This window comes from Myotis lucifugus, unplaced genomic scaffold, assembly GCF_000147115.1.
Source record: "Myotis lucifugus unplaced genomic scaffold, Myoluc2.0 scaffold_100, whole genome shotgun sequence".
Lineage (NCBI taxonomy): Eukaryota > Metazoa > Chordata > Mammalia > Chiroptera > Vespertilionidae > Myotis > Myotis lucifugus.
In genome coordinates, this window is record NW_005871148.1 from 1,153,185 (window position 1) to 1,167,842 (window position 14,658).

General features: G+C 52.6%; 3 protein-coding genes across 6 annotated transcripts in view; all 3 read right to left on the reverse strand.

Moving 5' to 3' along the window:
• WNK4 (WNK lysine deficient protein kinase 4) overlaps positions 1–1,908 on the reverse strand; it is a 14,347-nt gene extending 12,439 nt beyond the window's left edge. The window contains 2 exon segments of the mRNA XM_023756887.1: positions 1,206–1,571; positions 1,573–1,908. Of these exon segments, the coding sequence (XP_023612655.1) occupies positions 1,206–1,571; positions 1,573–1,821 (615 nt within the window). The 5' untranslated portion in view covers positions 1,822–1,908.
• Positions 1,909–2,945: 1,037 nt separating this feature from the next.
• Positions 2,946–7,861, reverse strand: VPS25 (vacuolar protein sorting 25 homolog). Of its 2 annotated transcripts, XM_006092344.3 has the most exons (6): positions 7,744–7,861; positions 7,385–7,530; positions 6,628–6,681; positions 5,920–6,008; positions 5,073–5,148; positions 2,946–3,553 (listed from the first exon to the last, which is right to left on the reverse strand). In XM_006092344.3, exons 1-6 carry the CDS (start codon positions 7,794–7,796, stop codon positions 3,441–3,443), a joined length of 531 nt encoding a protein of 176 aa, XP_006092406.1. In that variant the 5' UTR covers positions 7,797–7,861; the 3' UTR covers positions 2,946–3,440. The 2 variants fall into 2 exon arrangements, with proteins under 2 accessions (XP_006092406.1, XP_023612667.1); XM_023756899.1 differs by lacking the exons at positions 2,946–3,553; positions 5,073–5,148; positions 5,920–6,008 and adding an exon at positions 6,316–6,521.
• Positions 7,862–12,426: 4,565 nt separating this feature from the next.
• On the reverse strand, positions 12,427–13,956 carry RAMP2 (receptor activity modifying protein 2). Of its 3 annotated transcripts, none has more exons than XM_014458831.2 (3): positions 13,684–13,956; positions 13,227–13,332; positions 12,427–13,091 (listed from the first exon to the last, which is right to left on the reverse strand). In XM_014458831.2, the coding sequence occupies exons 1-3, from the start codon at positions 13,925–13,927 to the stop codon at positions 12,836–12,838; spliced, it is 606 nt and encodes a 201-aa protein (XP_014314317.1). In that variant the 5' UTR covers positions 13,928–13,956; the 3' UTR covers positions 12,427–12,835. The 3 variants fall into 3 exon arrangements, with proteins under 3 accessions (XP_014314317.1, XP_014314316.1, XP_006092407.1); XM_014458830.2 differs by having other exon boundaries at positions 13,227–13,341; positions 13,660–13,940; XM_006092345.3 differs by having other exon boundaries at positions 13,227–13,341; positions 13,684–13,938.
• Between the last annotated feature and the right edge of the window lie 702 nt (positions 13,957–14,658).

Genomic DNA, 14,658 nt, shown 5'->3' on the forward strand with positions numbered 1-14,658 from the left:
GAATCGCTGGCCTAACCGGCTGCAGACCCCGAATTCCAGGTCCACCCCCTCAAGCTGCCCCGAGGACACGCCCATCCTGGGCCTGGGGCCGCCCCCTGGACCCCCTGCTGGACACAAGCGACTTTATGCAGCCCAGTCCAGGAACCCTGAGCTCAATAGCGCCTTTGTGGCCGCCCGGGCAGGCCATGGGGCGGGAGGGGGCGCCCAGGGGCTGGCAGCAGGCGGGCAGCAGGCAGGCAGACGGGCAGGCAGGGAATTGGGGCCAGCAAGGGGGTTAGCTCCAGAAACTGCCAACTGCTAGAACCAGACAGGAGGTGGGAGAGCTGCAGAAGGAGGTACAGTGAAAGAAAGTAAGGATCAAGGACCAGGTTCCGGGAGACGGCTCCCTATCCCATGGCTGTCCCATCTCCCTCCTTCACCCCCACCCCACCCCAGTTTGGCCGCCTCTACTAGCCTGGCCTAGAGCCTGGGGCGCGGCACTGGCAGGAGCAAGGGGCAAACCCAGTGCCAGGGCTCCGGGAAGGACCCTTCCCCCAGGCTCTGTTCCCCAGCCTGAATCTGCAGCTGCTGGCCCAAACTTAAAACCCGTGAGGCTCAGCGCCTTTGGGTCTGGGAAGGAGAGCCCAGGTAGGCAAAGGGATGAGGAGAGGACTGGATTCGGGCCAGAGCTGAGCTCCTTGTCTCTCCCTACCCCAACTGTGAAGTCCAGAAGGGGCCTGGGAGGGCCCCATCCTGCCACAACAGCTGAAATCTTCTGGAAGTGGAGAGGACCCTGCCCCACCTTCTGGCATCCACCATCCCAACTTCCTATACAGATGCAGGTAGAGGGAACAGGAGGACCAGGGTCACGCTGAGGGTCTCAGGACTTAGGGGGAGGGAGGGACCACTTCAGCAAAGTAGCGAGGCCAGCCACCTTCTCATACCTCAAATGGCTCTCTACCCAATTTCCCACCCTACTTCCCACCTCTCAGGGTTGAGTATGGGGACTTTCAAGTGAAAATATCCAAACCTTCAGGGGAGCCACTTACACCACCTGCCTCGGTTTCTCTTTCTGCAGCCCAGAATCAGCCAGATCCATGGATCATCAGAGCAAGTGGGAGTAGGGGTGTCTGGTCATTTGACTGGAAAAAATCCCTCCCTCCCTTGTGGGTCTCCCAACCCCAAAGCTCCAAAGGGTGCCATCCCCAGGTGCCACCTAGCCGCACCTGCAGCTCACACCAGGCCACCTCCACCGTGGTGTCCGTGTCTAGCCCTCGATACACCGTCTTGAACGAACCACGTCCAATCTCAATGTCAAACTTGAGGTATCGGCCGTCCGGGGACGTTGCCACAGCCTGGGTCTCTGTGTCCTCCTTTTCCTCTTGCTCCCGCCGCCGCTCCTGGGCCCCAGCTTCGGGGACCCTTGGCGGTTCCCGGGACCCCGGGCTCCCAGTGGCGCACGTGAGCTCCGGACGCACAGAGTCTGCAGCCTTCACCAGGGCTCCCCCAGTCCACGTGCCCTCGGGGGGCTCTTCGGCGCTTGGCGGTGGGTTCCTTGCGGGGTCGGGACCAGCAGAGTCCGGAGAATTGGGGAGGCTCCGGAACGGGAGAGGTTGCCTGGGACCAAGAGCTCAGTAGCCCCAAGTCGACTGAGCTTCGGCGGCTGAGACGGGAAGAACGCGGCCGGGGCTCAGCTTTCCCGGAGAAGCGACGTACCCGGCGAGGAAGGGGCCCGAGGCGGGGCGGCCCCGTGGCAGCGAGAGGGGGCGGGGGCCGCAGGGCCAGGTCGGCCTCCGCCTGGGACATGGGGACCGCGGTCTCTGGGGCCGGGGGTGCCAGCATGAAGAAGGGCTGGGCGCCGCGGGGCGGTAAGCCGGGCGGCTGGAGAAGAGGCGGCCGCTCGGGCGGACTGGCTGGGTGCGCAGCGCTCGCGCTGAGCTACTGGGGCCCTAGCCCCCGGCTCGCCCGCACCGGAGCCCCACCCCCGGCCCCGCCCCTACCCCCCAGGGCCGCCCCGTCCGAGCTGCCAGCGGTGTGGATTCTGGTGCACAGCCCTTCAGCCCAGCCTTCGCCCCGCCCCCGGCCGATATCCCTCTCCCCTACCCCTCCCCGCGGGTAGTACCGGCCGGCAGGCTCATTCCTGAGAGCTGGGTGCGAGGCCCTGGGGTGTCCTCCCGCACTCAGAGTGCGCAAACCTGTTTGGTGGGGGGGTGGGGGGCATGACGCTGGATAGGGAGAGGAAATGTGACCTCAGCTCCCAGGCCCTAGAAAGGGGGGGGTGGCTACCACAGGCCTGCACGCCCCAGATAAGGTAGCGCCACCCCTCCTAGTCGTCCAGAGTAGCACTAGGCTGACAATACTGAGGTCAATGGAAAGGTCTGGTTTTCTCCGACGCCACCATCCCTCCGGGCTGCACAGGGTTGGGAGTGTGCACCCCAGGACAAGCCCCACCTCCAAACCCAGGACCCGGTCACCCATCCCTTCCACCTCCCTACCTCGACCGCAGCTTGGCCCTGATTAGAGTGGCTGTTTTTGCTGTGTGGGCTCTCCTTCCTCCCCCTTCTGTTTGCCAAAGTTTCCAATAAACCAAAGTCCATGTCCGGTTTACTCCCCCTCAGCTCTCCTTGGCCTCAACTACCTCACCCGGAGCAGATGGACAGAGGGAGGGGCTTCAGGGGAATTCAGGACTTTCATAGGGGAGGTGAGAAAAGGAAGCCATTAAGTTACTCCAGTTCAGACACAGAAAGCAGTCTGTCCCCAGGCTGTGCTCCATCAGCACTCCCCCACACAGCCCATCCCGCAGATGTAAAACCACAGGCTCACTGGAGCCCGCCAACACTGGAGGACCTTTCCATTTACAGAGGCCATAGGCCTTCTCTCCCCTCTTCTAAGCTGGGATTCGCTCAGGGGTTAACACTTCACAGCCCTCCCCATGCCCATTCAGTAGTAACATCAGAGGCAGGCAGTGGGGTTGAGCTTTTTTAATATCATAAATCACTGTCCGGCCCCGCCTCTCACTACCCGCCTCTCACTTCTTGGGCCTCCTATCTTCATATTGCCTGGAAGGCTGCCTGCAGCCAGGGCTTCCACTATCGGAAGGATCCAGCACCAGCCTGAGAGGGGAGGCAACAGCAGCTACAGGGGTGGGAGTGGGGAGAGACAGAAGCTTGTATAGGCATGAGTGTGTGTGTGTAGTTACATATGTGAACACATGTAAAGTGCTGGGTTTACAGACCCTGGCTCAGGGACAATCTAGGACAGAAGAGGAGGTGGGCAAGGAGAAGCACATCTCTTCTCTGCCTCAGCCTCACCCTATCCCAGGGACAGACACATGGGGTAAGTGGACTGAAGCCCTTTGAGTCTGGTGGAGTCACAGATCCAGTCTGTGGGAACACTGGGTCTGTCTCCTTTTGAAAGCCCTGGAAGGGTAGGAGGTAAGGCGTAAAGGGAGACAGGTCTTGCTAGAAGAACTTGACGCCTCGGCCATCGCTGATAGTGATGATCTCTGCTTTGTGCTCCTGCTGAAGGGCCTGCAGAGCCCGTAGTAAGGTTGCCTCATCCAGCCCGTGGAACTCTGGACAGGGAGACAGGGGCAGTCAGGGACACTCAGCTCCTTGGGGCTCAAGGCCTCTGAGGAGAGTAGTCTAGCTGGAAGATGAGACTTTACAAGGCCAGGATATACATATGCCATCCATACTGCTGCAGCTGCCACCCATCCTTCCTGGGTACACCTGAAGAGTAAGGGGTGGAATGCCCAAGCCCTATCTCCGGTATCATCTTGATATGCCAAGGTTACGGTTTCAATCTCCGGTCAGGGTACATACAAGAAGCAATTAACGAATGCATAACTAAGCGGAGAAACAAAGGTTTCTCTCTCTAAAATCAGTATTTTTTTAATTTTAAAAAAAAGTAAGGGGTGGAAGAAAGCTTTAGTCAGCATAAAATGAGTATTCATGCTAATTTTCCCACTCTTGATTCTTCTATCAGATTCAACCCCCACGTACACCCCAAATATGTCTGATGCCCAAGAGTGACACCATTTGCTTGCAAGCCAGAGGGGGCCTTGACAATCAAGCCTAGGGAGGTCAAGACCCTGTCCCTGACTGACCCTAGCTGCACATCCGTACCCATCATGAGGACCTGTCCTAACACAAAGAATTATAGCCATACATCTGGCCAGGAGACTGTTAAGGTCCAGCACAGAGATATGCCCTTTCCTAGATAAAAAGAACAAGACTGGGAGCCCAAGGCCAGCTGAGTGTCTGGAGATATGGCATTATACTTCAGGGAGATGTGAGGCAGGAGGCAAGCCCTGACAGGCTTGCATACATCATCCCCTGCGGGGGCCCAGCTCTTAAGTCAGAAAATTTGCTTTCTGAGGAAGCCTCCAGCTTTGCCCAGCCTGAGCGGTGAGCTGGGTAAGGCTGCAGCACTGAAGTCATAGGTGATGGTGAGAGTAGCAAGCAGAGGCCTGCAGAGCAGGGGGAAAGAGCCAAGAGCTATATAAACTCTGTTGGGGCAGTCAGGACCTGGCAGAAAGGGGAAGCATCCCCTTCCCCCCCAGCTAAGATGGGAGCTTTTGGTGATCCTGGGGAGCAGAATATGAAGGCAGAAATAAAAGAGCAATGTGAAATCAAACGCTATGCAAATCGTTGCCTGGCTGGAAAACAAAGTATTTAAAAGGGCTGAGGGTGTTGGCTCAATCCCTTCAGCTAAGACCCACAAAGCTTGAGCCCTCTATGAGAATAAAGGGTGAAAGAAAGCCTGAGTCAGCAAGGAATGAGATTTCAAGCTTAATCTCCTGCCCTGGTTCCTCATTTGGTGGCTACACCCTTAATTCTTAACTTTTCATGGGTCACAGATGCTCTTGAAGATCTGATAATATGGACTCTATTCCTAGAAAAATACACATACCCCCCACAAACAAAATTGGGTGTTTTGTATGTGAATTCAGGTGGTTTATGAAAATAATGGCTATGGGCTAAGTAGTATTTAGAATTCAGAAGCAGAGAAGTGGGAAATCTGAATGTCAATTAAACAAGGACTGGAGAGAGGATTCAGATGGCAAAACCGGGGGAAGAGAAAGGCATTACCCTCATCCTCTGTGTCTTCCCCATTGGTCAGTTCATACAGGGTGAACACGGAGTTGTTCTGGCCACTCCTGGAAACCTATGGATACAGAAAATGGGGATTGAATAAGGACCAGGAATCTCTTGGGAGAAGGTAAACTGGCAGCTCCACCTCTCTGACCCAGGAATGGTACCCAGTCTCAAACCAGGGTTGTCACCTCTGCAGAGAAGTGGCTAAAACCCACAAGCCATACAGGTGCTATATTTGTATGTGTACACACACATTTGGAACCACTAAACCACAGGTCTTCACGTGTCTGAGGATTGACCTCTCATTCTGGTTGTTTTCCTGTTCAGGAATGGGTGGTATGTATTTGTTATATTTGGGTTGTTGATGCTTCTTACCCTCCTTTCTCTCTTGGGAATGTTTAGAGCCGGTGGTGGCTAGGAATTTGGGAGACAGAGTCTGTCCCCACACCCACATTGGTTCAGAACGTCGAATTCATATTGTGGACAGCCTCATAAGGGTGCAGTGGGGGAGCGGCCCCATGTGTTTTTTTTCCCCCCTTCCTTTCCCCATTTATCTCCTGTGGCCAGAAGCTCCAGCCAACAATAGTACTCGTGGTTCCCAGTACTGCATTCTCCAAACATGGCCTCATGTAGCCTCTGGTATCCAACAGGCAAAGAAAGGGGACTTCTGTGCAGCCATGGACATTGAGTCACTGACAGAATCTCGCCTGGAAGACCTAGACTTCCTCTTTCTGCCCCCTTCCACTACGCTCAGTCTGGATCTGGGAACACCAGGTATCTGCTGAGCACAGACACAGATCTGCTTTGCCAAGTATTTGTCATTGCAGCAGAATAGTCTCACCCACTGATAGATGAGTTTCCCCCATTCTTCTGGCCTCCGCCACATGATCAGGAAGCTAGACTTGTTCTTATCCAACCACTCCAGGTTCCCTGCAACACAGATACTTATAAAAGCATCAGCTCTAAGAAGGGTCAAAGAGGCAATACCAAGGAAGAACAGAGTAGAAGAGACTCACTCAGCTTTCAGAAAGAGAAATTCAAAATCTGTTTTACTACTGCTGTCTGCAAGGCACTCATTCTCCTGTTCTCCTTCTATGTCTCTTTGGGTCTCGGGGCACAGAGGAAGAGATTTTATTTTATTTTATTTTTTAAATATATTTTATTGTTTTTTTACAGAGAGGAAGGGAGAGAGACAGAGAGTCAGAAACATCGATGAGAGAGAAACATCGATCAGCTGCCTCCTGCACATCTCCTACTGGGGATGTGCCCGCAACCCAGGTACATGCCCTTGACCGGAATCAAACCCAGGACCTTTCAGTCCGCAGGCCGACGCTCTATCCACTGAGCCAAACCGGTTTCGGCCAGAGGAAGAGATTTTAATTTGTATACCAATGGGGGAGGGACCTAGGTAATCAGGCTGTCTACTGAACCGAGAACTCTGGGCTGCAAGCAAGGGGAGAGAGAAAAGCTATTAAAAGTCTTGTGTTTATCTGTCCTCAGGAAAAGCCAACTAGGAGGAAAAATAAGAAATTTGAGGAATTGAACCCACCTTTCTTCCTCAGTTCCTCTAGTACAACCTGGATTGATTCCATGGGGAGCTTCCCTGGTTTAAGGTTAAGGGATTGACATTAATGAAATAAACGGGGGGGGGCGGGGGGGGGCTAAAAATTCGCAGAGCCAGTCGCATGCTGAGAACCACCTGCCCCCCACCACTCCCTCCCACATACTCATATGTGCCGTTCCCCAGTGGGATATACTAATAAATTGGCATTTCTTAGACACTGGGGGGAAGAATATAAAGACAAACTATTCCAATTTAAAGGAAGAGCTTTACAAAATGAAATGTACTGTTTCCTCATCCTCTGTCCGCTCTCCTTCCTGCACAGATATTTTAGGCATGAATCAGGCAGCAAAAACAAATGACACTTACTTCCTGGGAGAATAGGAGCAGGTAGAGAAAGTTACTAAAGGTAGTACCTGAATTTGAGCCTCGCAATGACCAGGACAGGAAACTCAGAGTCCAAGGGGCTCAGGTTGGAAAGCTGGGGACTTGGCTTCGGGGCAGAGGTTCTACGACCTGAATGACAGCTGGGAACCCATCGCTGCCTGGGACCACGGGGTTTGCTGCTCCATTTGGATTTGGGCATGAAATGGATGCCAGCTCCATCTACTCGCTCTTTCCCACGGCCAGTGTGGATAGGAACCTGACTACTGTGGGTGAAGGGTGTGTGTCTGTGGAGTCCGGGCATGTGGGAAAGTGTGGACGTGCAGGTGCGGGGGCTGTGGACGAGGCTGAGGGAGGATACGCTGTAGCTTCACGTTGTTGAAGAGCGGGCTCTCCTGAGCTTCCATCACCGTCATGCTGGCCTGTTTGTGCAGGCGGCAGAAGGACAGGACCAGCGAGCACCACGCGGCCAGCTGCTTCTGCCGAGTGTCCACGTTCGGCTGCAACCTGCCGGGGGAAGGGGGTGGGGTGCAGAATTACGGGGAGTGAGAGGGCGCGAGGCAGCCCTCGCCGGAGGCGCGTTTCGGGGAGAAAATGAGAGGCTGAGAGTGGTGGCGACCGAGTCCTTCCTCCCCCTCCCCAGGTGCAGGGTCGGGGCTCAGCCCGGGGCCAGGGGAGGGCAGGGAGGCACAGCGGGGCTTCGCGGGGGCTGAGCCTCACGTAAAGAAGGGCGGGAAGCGATACTGCCACGGCCACTCGAAACTCATCGCCATCGTAGTAGCCCAGGAAACCCGGAACCTCCCTGCGAGGGACTTCCGGTCTCCGCTTCCGCACGTCCGGGCAGAAAGCGCAGCAGAAAGGTTCCGGACCCTTGTTGGGGAAGACGAGCAGTCTAGGGAGGGCTCTTCCTTTTCTGCCAGTCCCTTGCCATTATCCTAAAAATCCTTTCCGTTTAGAGCAGAAGGTCCCTGAGAAGTCTGGCTCAACCCCAGAGAAGGGCAGTGACTTCCTCACAGCAGCATAGTTTGTTCTCAGAACTGCAAGCAGAACCCCAGGTCCCTAGACCCCAGCTTAGGATTGTGTCCACTATGCTGGGCTTCTTTCAATAATGACATTTGTGTCAAATGCCATTTAAGTTAAAAACCTCACATTTCCCAATCTCTTCGATTCCTATGTCCTTTGACTCTACCTTTCCTCAGTCTCCTGTGCACCCGTGGGAACACGTTTGTAGCTGGAAACGGCTCTGCTTCCATGGTTCAGAGCAGCCATCCTTGACCACAGCCATCCATCTCTGATCTCTCTCCCGTTCTCACCTTCCTAGTCTCAAGCTCCAGAGCCCTTTTGGTCGTGACTCCTTACCTAGAAGAGACTACTCAATTCTGTCCCCTTGTCTACCTACCTGCTGGTCAGTTTCCAAACCAGATTGTTGGTCCCTGCCCACCCACACCCCCTTTTTGTGTCACTCCTTGGCAGGGGAGTATGCCTAGAAAAAAAATCACCAGAACATGCTGACTGAGACCCAGATTCCATGACTAACCTCATGACTGGACTCTTAGTGCAGCCCAGTGGCCCTTTGTATTTTTTTATTTATTTTAGAGGGAGGGAGGGAGAGAGAGAGAGAGAGAGAGAGAGAGAGAGAATGAGAAACACTGATTTGTGAGAGAAATATCGGTCAGTTTACACCCTAACCAGGGATTGAACCTGCAACCTGGGTGTGTGCCCTGACCGGGAACCTAACCCACCACCTTTTGGTGTATAGGATGACGTTCTAACCAACTGAGCCATGCTGGTCAGGGTTGTATTTTTTTTAAAATAAGAGTTTATTTGAACCAAACCGACAACATATGGTGGGGAACAAGCTCTCAAACGCTCCCAACCCTTTGTCTTTTAATGACTCCCTGTCACATCGCTCAAGGTAACTCTTCAAAGTTGTCCACAGTCATCAAGCCATGTCACCTGTCCCCATTTTCCTCCTCTCTGCAGAATGTCCTTCCCCTCTATTTTATGAGATTGCAGCCGTGAATGTGAACTTATTAATCTTTCCCTCTCCATCTGTCAACACACTTGATTTGTCTCTCAAAAAGTCTTCTCTTTCACTCCTTCCTTTTGGACTCAAAGGAAGAAGTGCTGCTCTTCCTTTACAAGGCCAATCCTTTGGCGTATCTTCTTGCCTCTCCTTTCCAACTTCCTCCAGGACTTCTCTTTGCATCATCTTCCCTCATCTCCTTTCCCCTGCCTCCTCTCTGCTAGTCTACAAATATGCTGAAGTCATCCCTATGTTGTGTCCTAATCCGAAAGAAGATATGCACCCTTATGTTCATTACAGTGTTATTTACAATAGCCAGTATCTGGAAACAGCCCAAGTGCCCTCACAGTTTAATTCTTGGTCGGGCATATGCCCAGGTTTCAGGCTCAATCCCTATTAAGGGGCGTGTGGGAGGCAGCCAGTCAATGATTCTCTCTCATCATTCATATTTCTCTCTCAATCTCCCTCTCCTTCCCTCTCTCTCTCTCTCCCTTCCTCTCTAAAATCAATAAAAATATATATATTTTAAAATATGTAGTGTCCTTGACTTTGCCACTCTCTCAATTTCTTGTCTGATCTCTAACATCTTCCCCACCAAAATCCATTCTTCATTGTGCACAATTCCTAGTTCACAGAAGTACCCAACAAATATTTGTTGAATGAACGAATGAACTTTGCAATTGATACTGTTTTTTCAAAGGGCACCATCTCCTTTGCTTCCAGGGCACTGCTTTATCCTTGGTCTGCTACTGTCTCTCTGATCTTTCCCTTTGTCTCCCCCCACCCCATTCTTTAATTATGGGTGTTTCCTAAGAACCCAACTTCAGTCTTCTTTTCAATACACCTTCTCTTTAAACTTTCACCCCTCTCATGGATTTATATGACATTTCTGTGCAGAATACTCTTAAACCTGTGTTTCCAGCTCCACCCTCTTTCTACCACCACCATCACCACTCCCATTTCTAACTCTCTGTGGGATATTACAGCTTGTTCCATTGTTACCTCATATTGCATATCCTTTTCCTCAGGCTAACTCCTGTTAATGGCCCTTTTCTGTTCTTACTTCCATCATTGTCCAAATAACTCAGGTTCAAAGCCTGAGTCAGCTCTAGTCTCTCTGTCTGTCACCTACTTCATATCCAAATCCTGTTGATTCCCTCCCCTGTTTTTAATCATCTCTCCTACTTTTTAATTATTTTTCGTTTCCCCATTCATCACACTTTTGGTCCATGTCCTATTTTTCTCAAGCCTGTATTATTACAATAGTTTTCTAATTCATCTCCCTTTTTACTCTCTCCTCTAGGGGAATGCACTCCACCTACCGTCAATTCATGTAGCAACTCTACAATCACCCTCCTGTGATCTTAACTCCTGTGATCACACCTTTGTTAGATGTGACCCTTCCTTCCTTTGCACTCGTACAAACATTTGGCTTGTATTCTTTGCATGACTTTCATCACACACTCCATTGTTTTTGTTTATTTGCACATGTCCACTCCCTTACTAGATAAAAGCCATTGAGGGCAGAAACCAAGTCTTAGCTAACTTCCTTTTTCAAAACAATGTACCATACAGTGTCTTACACCAACATGCCTTTGATGTATGTTAGCAAAATGCATGAAGGTAAATATGGGCCAAGAAAAGCATAGATATATCCTTGGAGGAGACATATACATTCATGAAAACAGCAAAGATTTATCTCAGGTGAAAACTCAAAATGTCCAAGGGAACAGGTGTGTCTCTAGAGAGACAAATACATCCTGAGAGGAGAAGTGTGTCTCAGAGAATGAATAGATACATTCCAGAAAGCAAACACGTATGTATCTATGGAATAGACAGGCATGTCTAGGAAACGGATATGTATATTCTCAGGGAGGCAGATATTTCAACAAGGAGTGAAGGAAGTTCCTGAAGAGGCTTTAGGTGCCACACGGAATAAACAGGTGTCTTTATGGAAAGCAAAGTTGTTCTCTAGGTATTTTTGATGACCTTTGTTCCAAGGAAAATTGGAGGTGAAGGTTCTCTGGTGAGAACTGAGCCTCACTGTCCAGGGGACCTACAAGAGTGTCCATATACCAAAATGTTGAGTCAGAGACTAAAAATGTCCCCAGAAAGTGGTGTGGATAAAAAAGCGATGCTGTAATAAATCATAAATTCCTAACTGGGCAGGTCATGGTGGGTAGTCACACCCTAGGCATATAAATTTCTTGCCTTAAGCAAGCCAGGCCCATTGTTTTTGTGCATCCAGGTTAGCACACCTTTGAAAATGCCTCGTTCCAAACCCCTCCTTCTAAGATGTAACCACCCTCACCTTGCTGTCTCCCACCTTCACATAATCTTCCTTAAATCCCCTCCTTAGTTTCAAATGCATGAAAGAAACTGCAAAACTGTTATTCTTCAGGGCATTTGAGAGCTTGCTGCTCGTATATGCCGTCAGTTTTGGCTCAAATAAACTTGATCAAACTTTATTTTTATTTATTTTTTAGATATATTTTTTATTTTATCTTTTTTTTCAAATACATTTTTATTGATTTCAGAGAGGAAGGGCGAGGGAGAGAGAGATGGAAACATCAATGATGAGAGAGAATCATCCTCCCGCAAGCCCCACCGGGGATCGAGCCTGCAACTCGGGCATGTGCCCTTGACTGGAATCGAACCCGGGACCCTTCAATCCGCAGACCGACACTCTACCCACTGAGCCAAACCAGCCAGGGCTAAACTTTATTTTTATTGTTCACACTATTACAAATGTCCCCCATTTCTCCCCTCTTGCCCACCTCCAACCAGCCCCACCACCCCTCAAAGAAACTCTTTTAAAAATTCTCCACAGGTTTGGACATTTCTTATGTCGACAGTAGGAAAGTGTCTTAAGGGAGCCCAAGTCTGACTCAGGAAGCCGGTAGAACTAGTGTTTGCTATGGAGATGACAGGTCTCTGGCCTCAGGGTCCAATCTCCTGTTTTGAGCTTCTTCCACCACACATCCATCTTCTGCTTTTTGGTTTAGTGGACACCAGGGGGCAGTGTGCAGCCAGGCTGTAGGCCACACCCCCGGGGTCCAGGACAATGTAGGATGAGGGCCAGGGACCTGAAGGGGGAGTCCTGTGGTGAACCTAGCAGAGGGATCCCCCATTGCCTTTACCCTCAATCCTGACTGAGGTCCTTAGGGGTGGACTCCAGTTAGTCAGATCACAGTTCCTGTTCGAAGTCTCTAGAAGTGAACTGAAACATGAAAGGGGAAAATTCGGAACTCCTGGGTGGCCCCCCTTCCTTCTGGTAGGAGTCAGCCCAGAGTCCTCCCTCGCCCCTCCCCCCACACCTCCCCAGCGGCTGTCCAGACCGGAAGGGAGTCTTTTCCTGCAGGCTTCCTGGAGCTGGGTTTGGATAGGGGCAGGAAAGGCCCCACCTTGGGAGGAAGGAATGTAGGAGTTCAGCCTTCAGGTGGTGGTGGGGAGGGGGGTGCCGGCGGAGGGCTGTGGGGGCCAGTAAGTAAACAAAACAGTGGGGCTATCAGATTCTTGCGGCTCTGTTGCCCAGAGCTGGGGGTCTGTGGACATGACAGGTTCTGGGAGGGACACAGGCCCCACTGGGATAGGGAGGAGGACGGTGTACAAAAGAAACCTTTTATTTTGAAAATTGCAGAACTGGTGCCCTGACCCTACCCAGCTCCATTCCCCCAGTCTCAGGCTCTGTGTGCAGTGAGGCGAGAGAAGGGGGTAGGGAGATGGGCAGGGAGACCTGGGGGTGGCAGGGAAGGGAGGGGTGGCTGCTGAGAAACTTATGCCACCCTAGGCCCGGGCTTCGCTGTCTTTACTCTTCCACACCACAAGGGTGACCAGGAACGGGATGAGGCAGATGGGGGCTATGATCATGGCCAGGAGCACATCCTCCGGGGGGTCTGAGAAGGTGGTCTCCTCCAGGCTGCAGTTGGCAAAGTGGGTCTGGTGAGTCTTAAAGATGATCTGTTCCGCCGAGGGATTGGGGAAGCCCAGGCCAAAGCGTTCCGCTTCTATTTCCAAGCATTCCTGCAGGTCGCTGTAAGGCCTGTGGGCAGGAGAGGACTAGCGTGAGGGAGGGATTGGGCCCACAGAGAGGAGTGCCCCGCATTTTCTCAAGGCCCACCCTCAAGGAGCAGGGCGCCCACCCCTGGCCCAAACCACCCTCCAGCCTGGCCCCTACCTGCTAATGATGGCCCAGTCGCACCAGTCTTCTTTGATATCCTCCATAACATCCTGGTAGCCTTCCCAGCAACTTGAAATGCTCTCATCGTACGTCTCCATTTTCCCTGTGGGCACTAACACTGCACAATGACCACCCCCCGCCCTTCCCTCCCAGCCCTCTGCTCCAGGCCCTTCCATTCAGGAGTCCCGGTCCCTGTCTTTAAACGGAGGCACTGCCCAGACAGCCTCAGAACGTTTCCCAGACAAGACCCTTCTGGCTGAGGGACAATGCTAGTGCTCTCCCCGCGCACAGCCCTTCCCAGACTGGCAGCAGTTTCCGCATCCCCCTTTTTCTGGGGTCTTCTCACCCCCTGAGGTGGCCAGCTTGGGGGCCTGCCTTGTGGGAAAGGAACCCTCCCCACGGACTTGCCTCTCCTCCTGCCCCAGGACACCTTCCACAGCTGCTGACCACTCACCCTCGGACTCCAGGCTGCCTGCGGTGGTCAGATGCTGAGCCACGGACCCCTGGGGCTTCAGGGTGGCTGTGGGCAGACATGGGAGAGGGAGGTGGAATCGCTGGGTCTGGGCAGTGGGTGTGAGTCGGAGGCTAAGACCCTGGGAAGTCAGAGCCAATCCCCGAGGAGAAGGAGGCGTGATGCGCCTCGGGGTGCCTCGGTGGCCAGAGGAGAGGGGCTGGGACCAGCTCCTTCCCGCCGGCATTCGGATCCCGAACACCTCCCCTTCTCGCCACCCCAGACCTTTCCACCATCTCTCCGCCGGGCCCCCGCCCCGGTTTCCCCCAAGTGGGAAGCAGCTTGCACGGCGCCCTGACCGAGGTGGGGCTACGGACAGACCGCAGGACAGCGCTGTCCGCACCCACAGCCTCGGGCCCGCGCTGGCCTCGGCCGTCCAGCCCCCCACCCCTCCCTCGCGGACTCCCTCGCTTTCTCCCCGGCCTGCCACCGTGCTTCCGGCCCAGAAAGAGGACAAGGATAAAAACGGCCCCGGACCCGGATGAACAGAGAAGGACCACGGCCTCCATTGGATGACTGAACAGAGCGAAAGAATAAGTAGGGATCTTTCCGGTTAAAAAAAAGTGATATATATTGTTTCATGAGGACCAAAAGACAGAAGAGGGACAGGACAAGAATTAAGACCAACAACAAAATCCCCGGCACGTGCCACTCCCGAACGTAAACACAGGCGAACAGGTAGGGTACCTGATAGATCTGTTGTGGAAACATCCGGTGTAGGGCCGGTGGGGAGGGGGGCTTTTTGCGTTGGTCTTTTTGAGAAATGGAGGCGGGAACAGGGGAGGGAGCCGGGGGAGAGCGAACAATGAACTTTTTATCAAAAAAAGACAACAAATTGAAGAGTATTGAGAAGGGGAGGAATGTCAACAGTATGGGGGAGGGAAAGGTCTCGCGATATGTTACTGGAAGAACAATTAT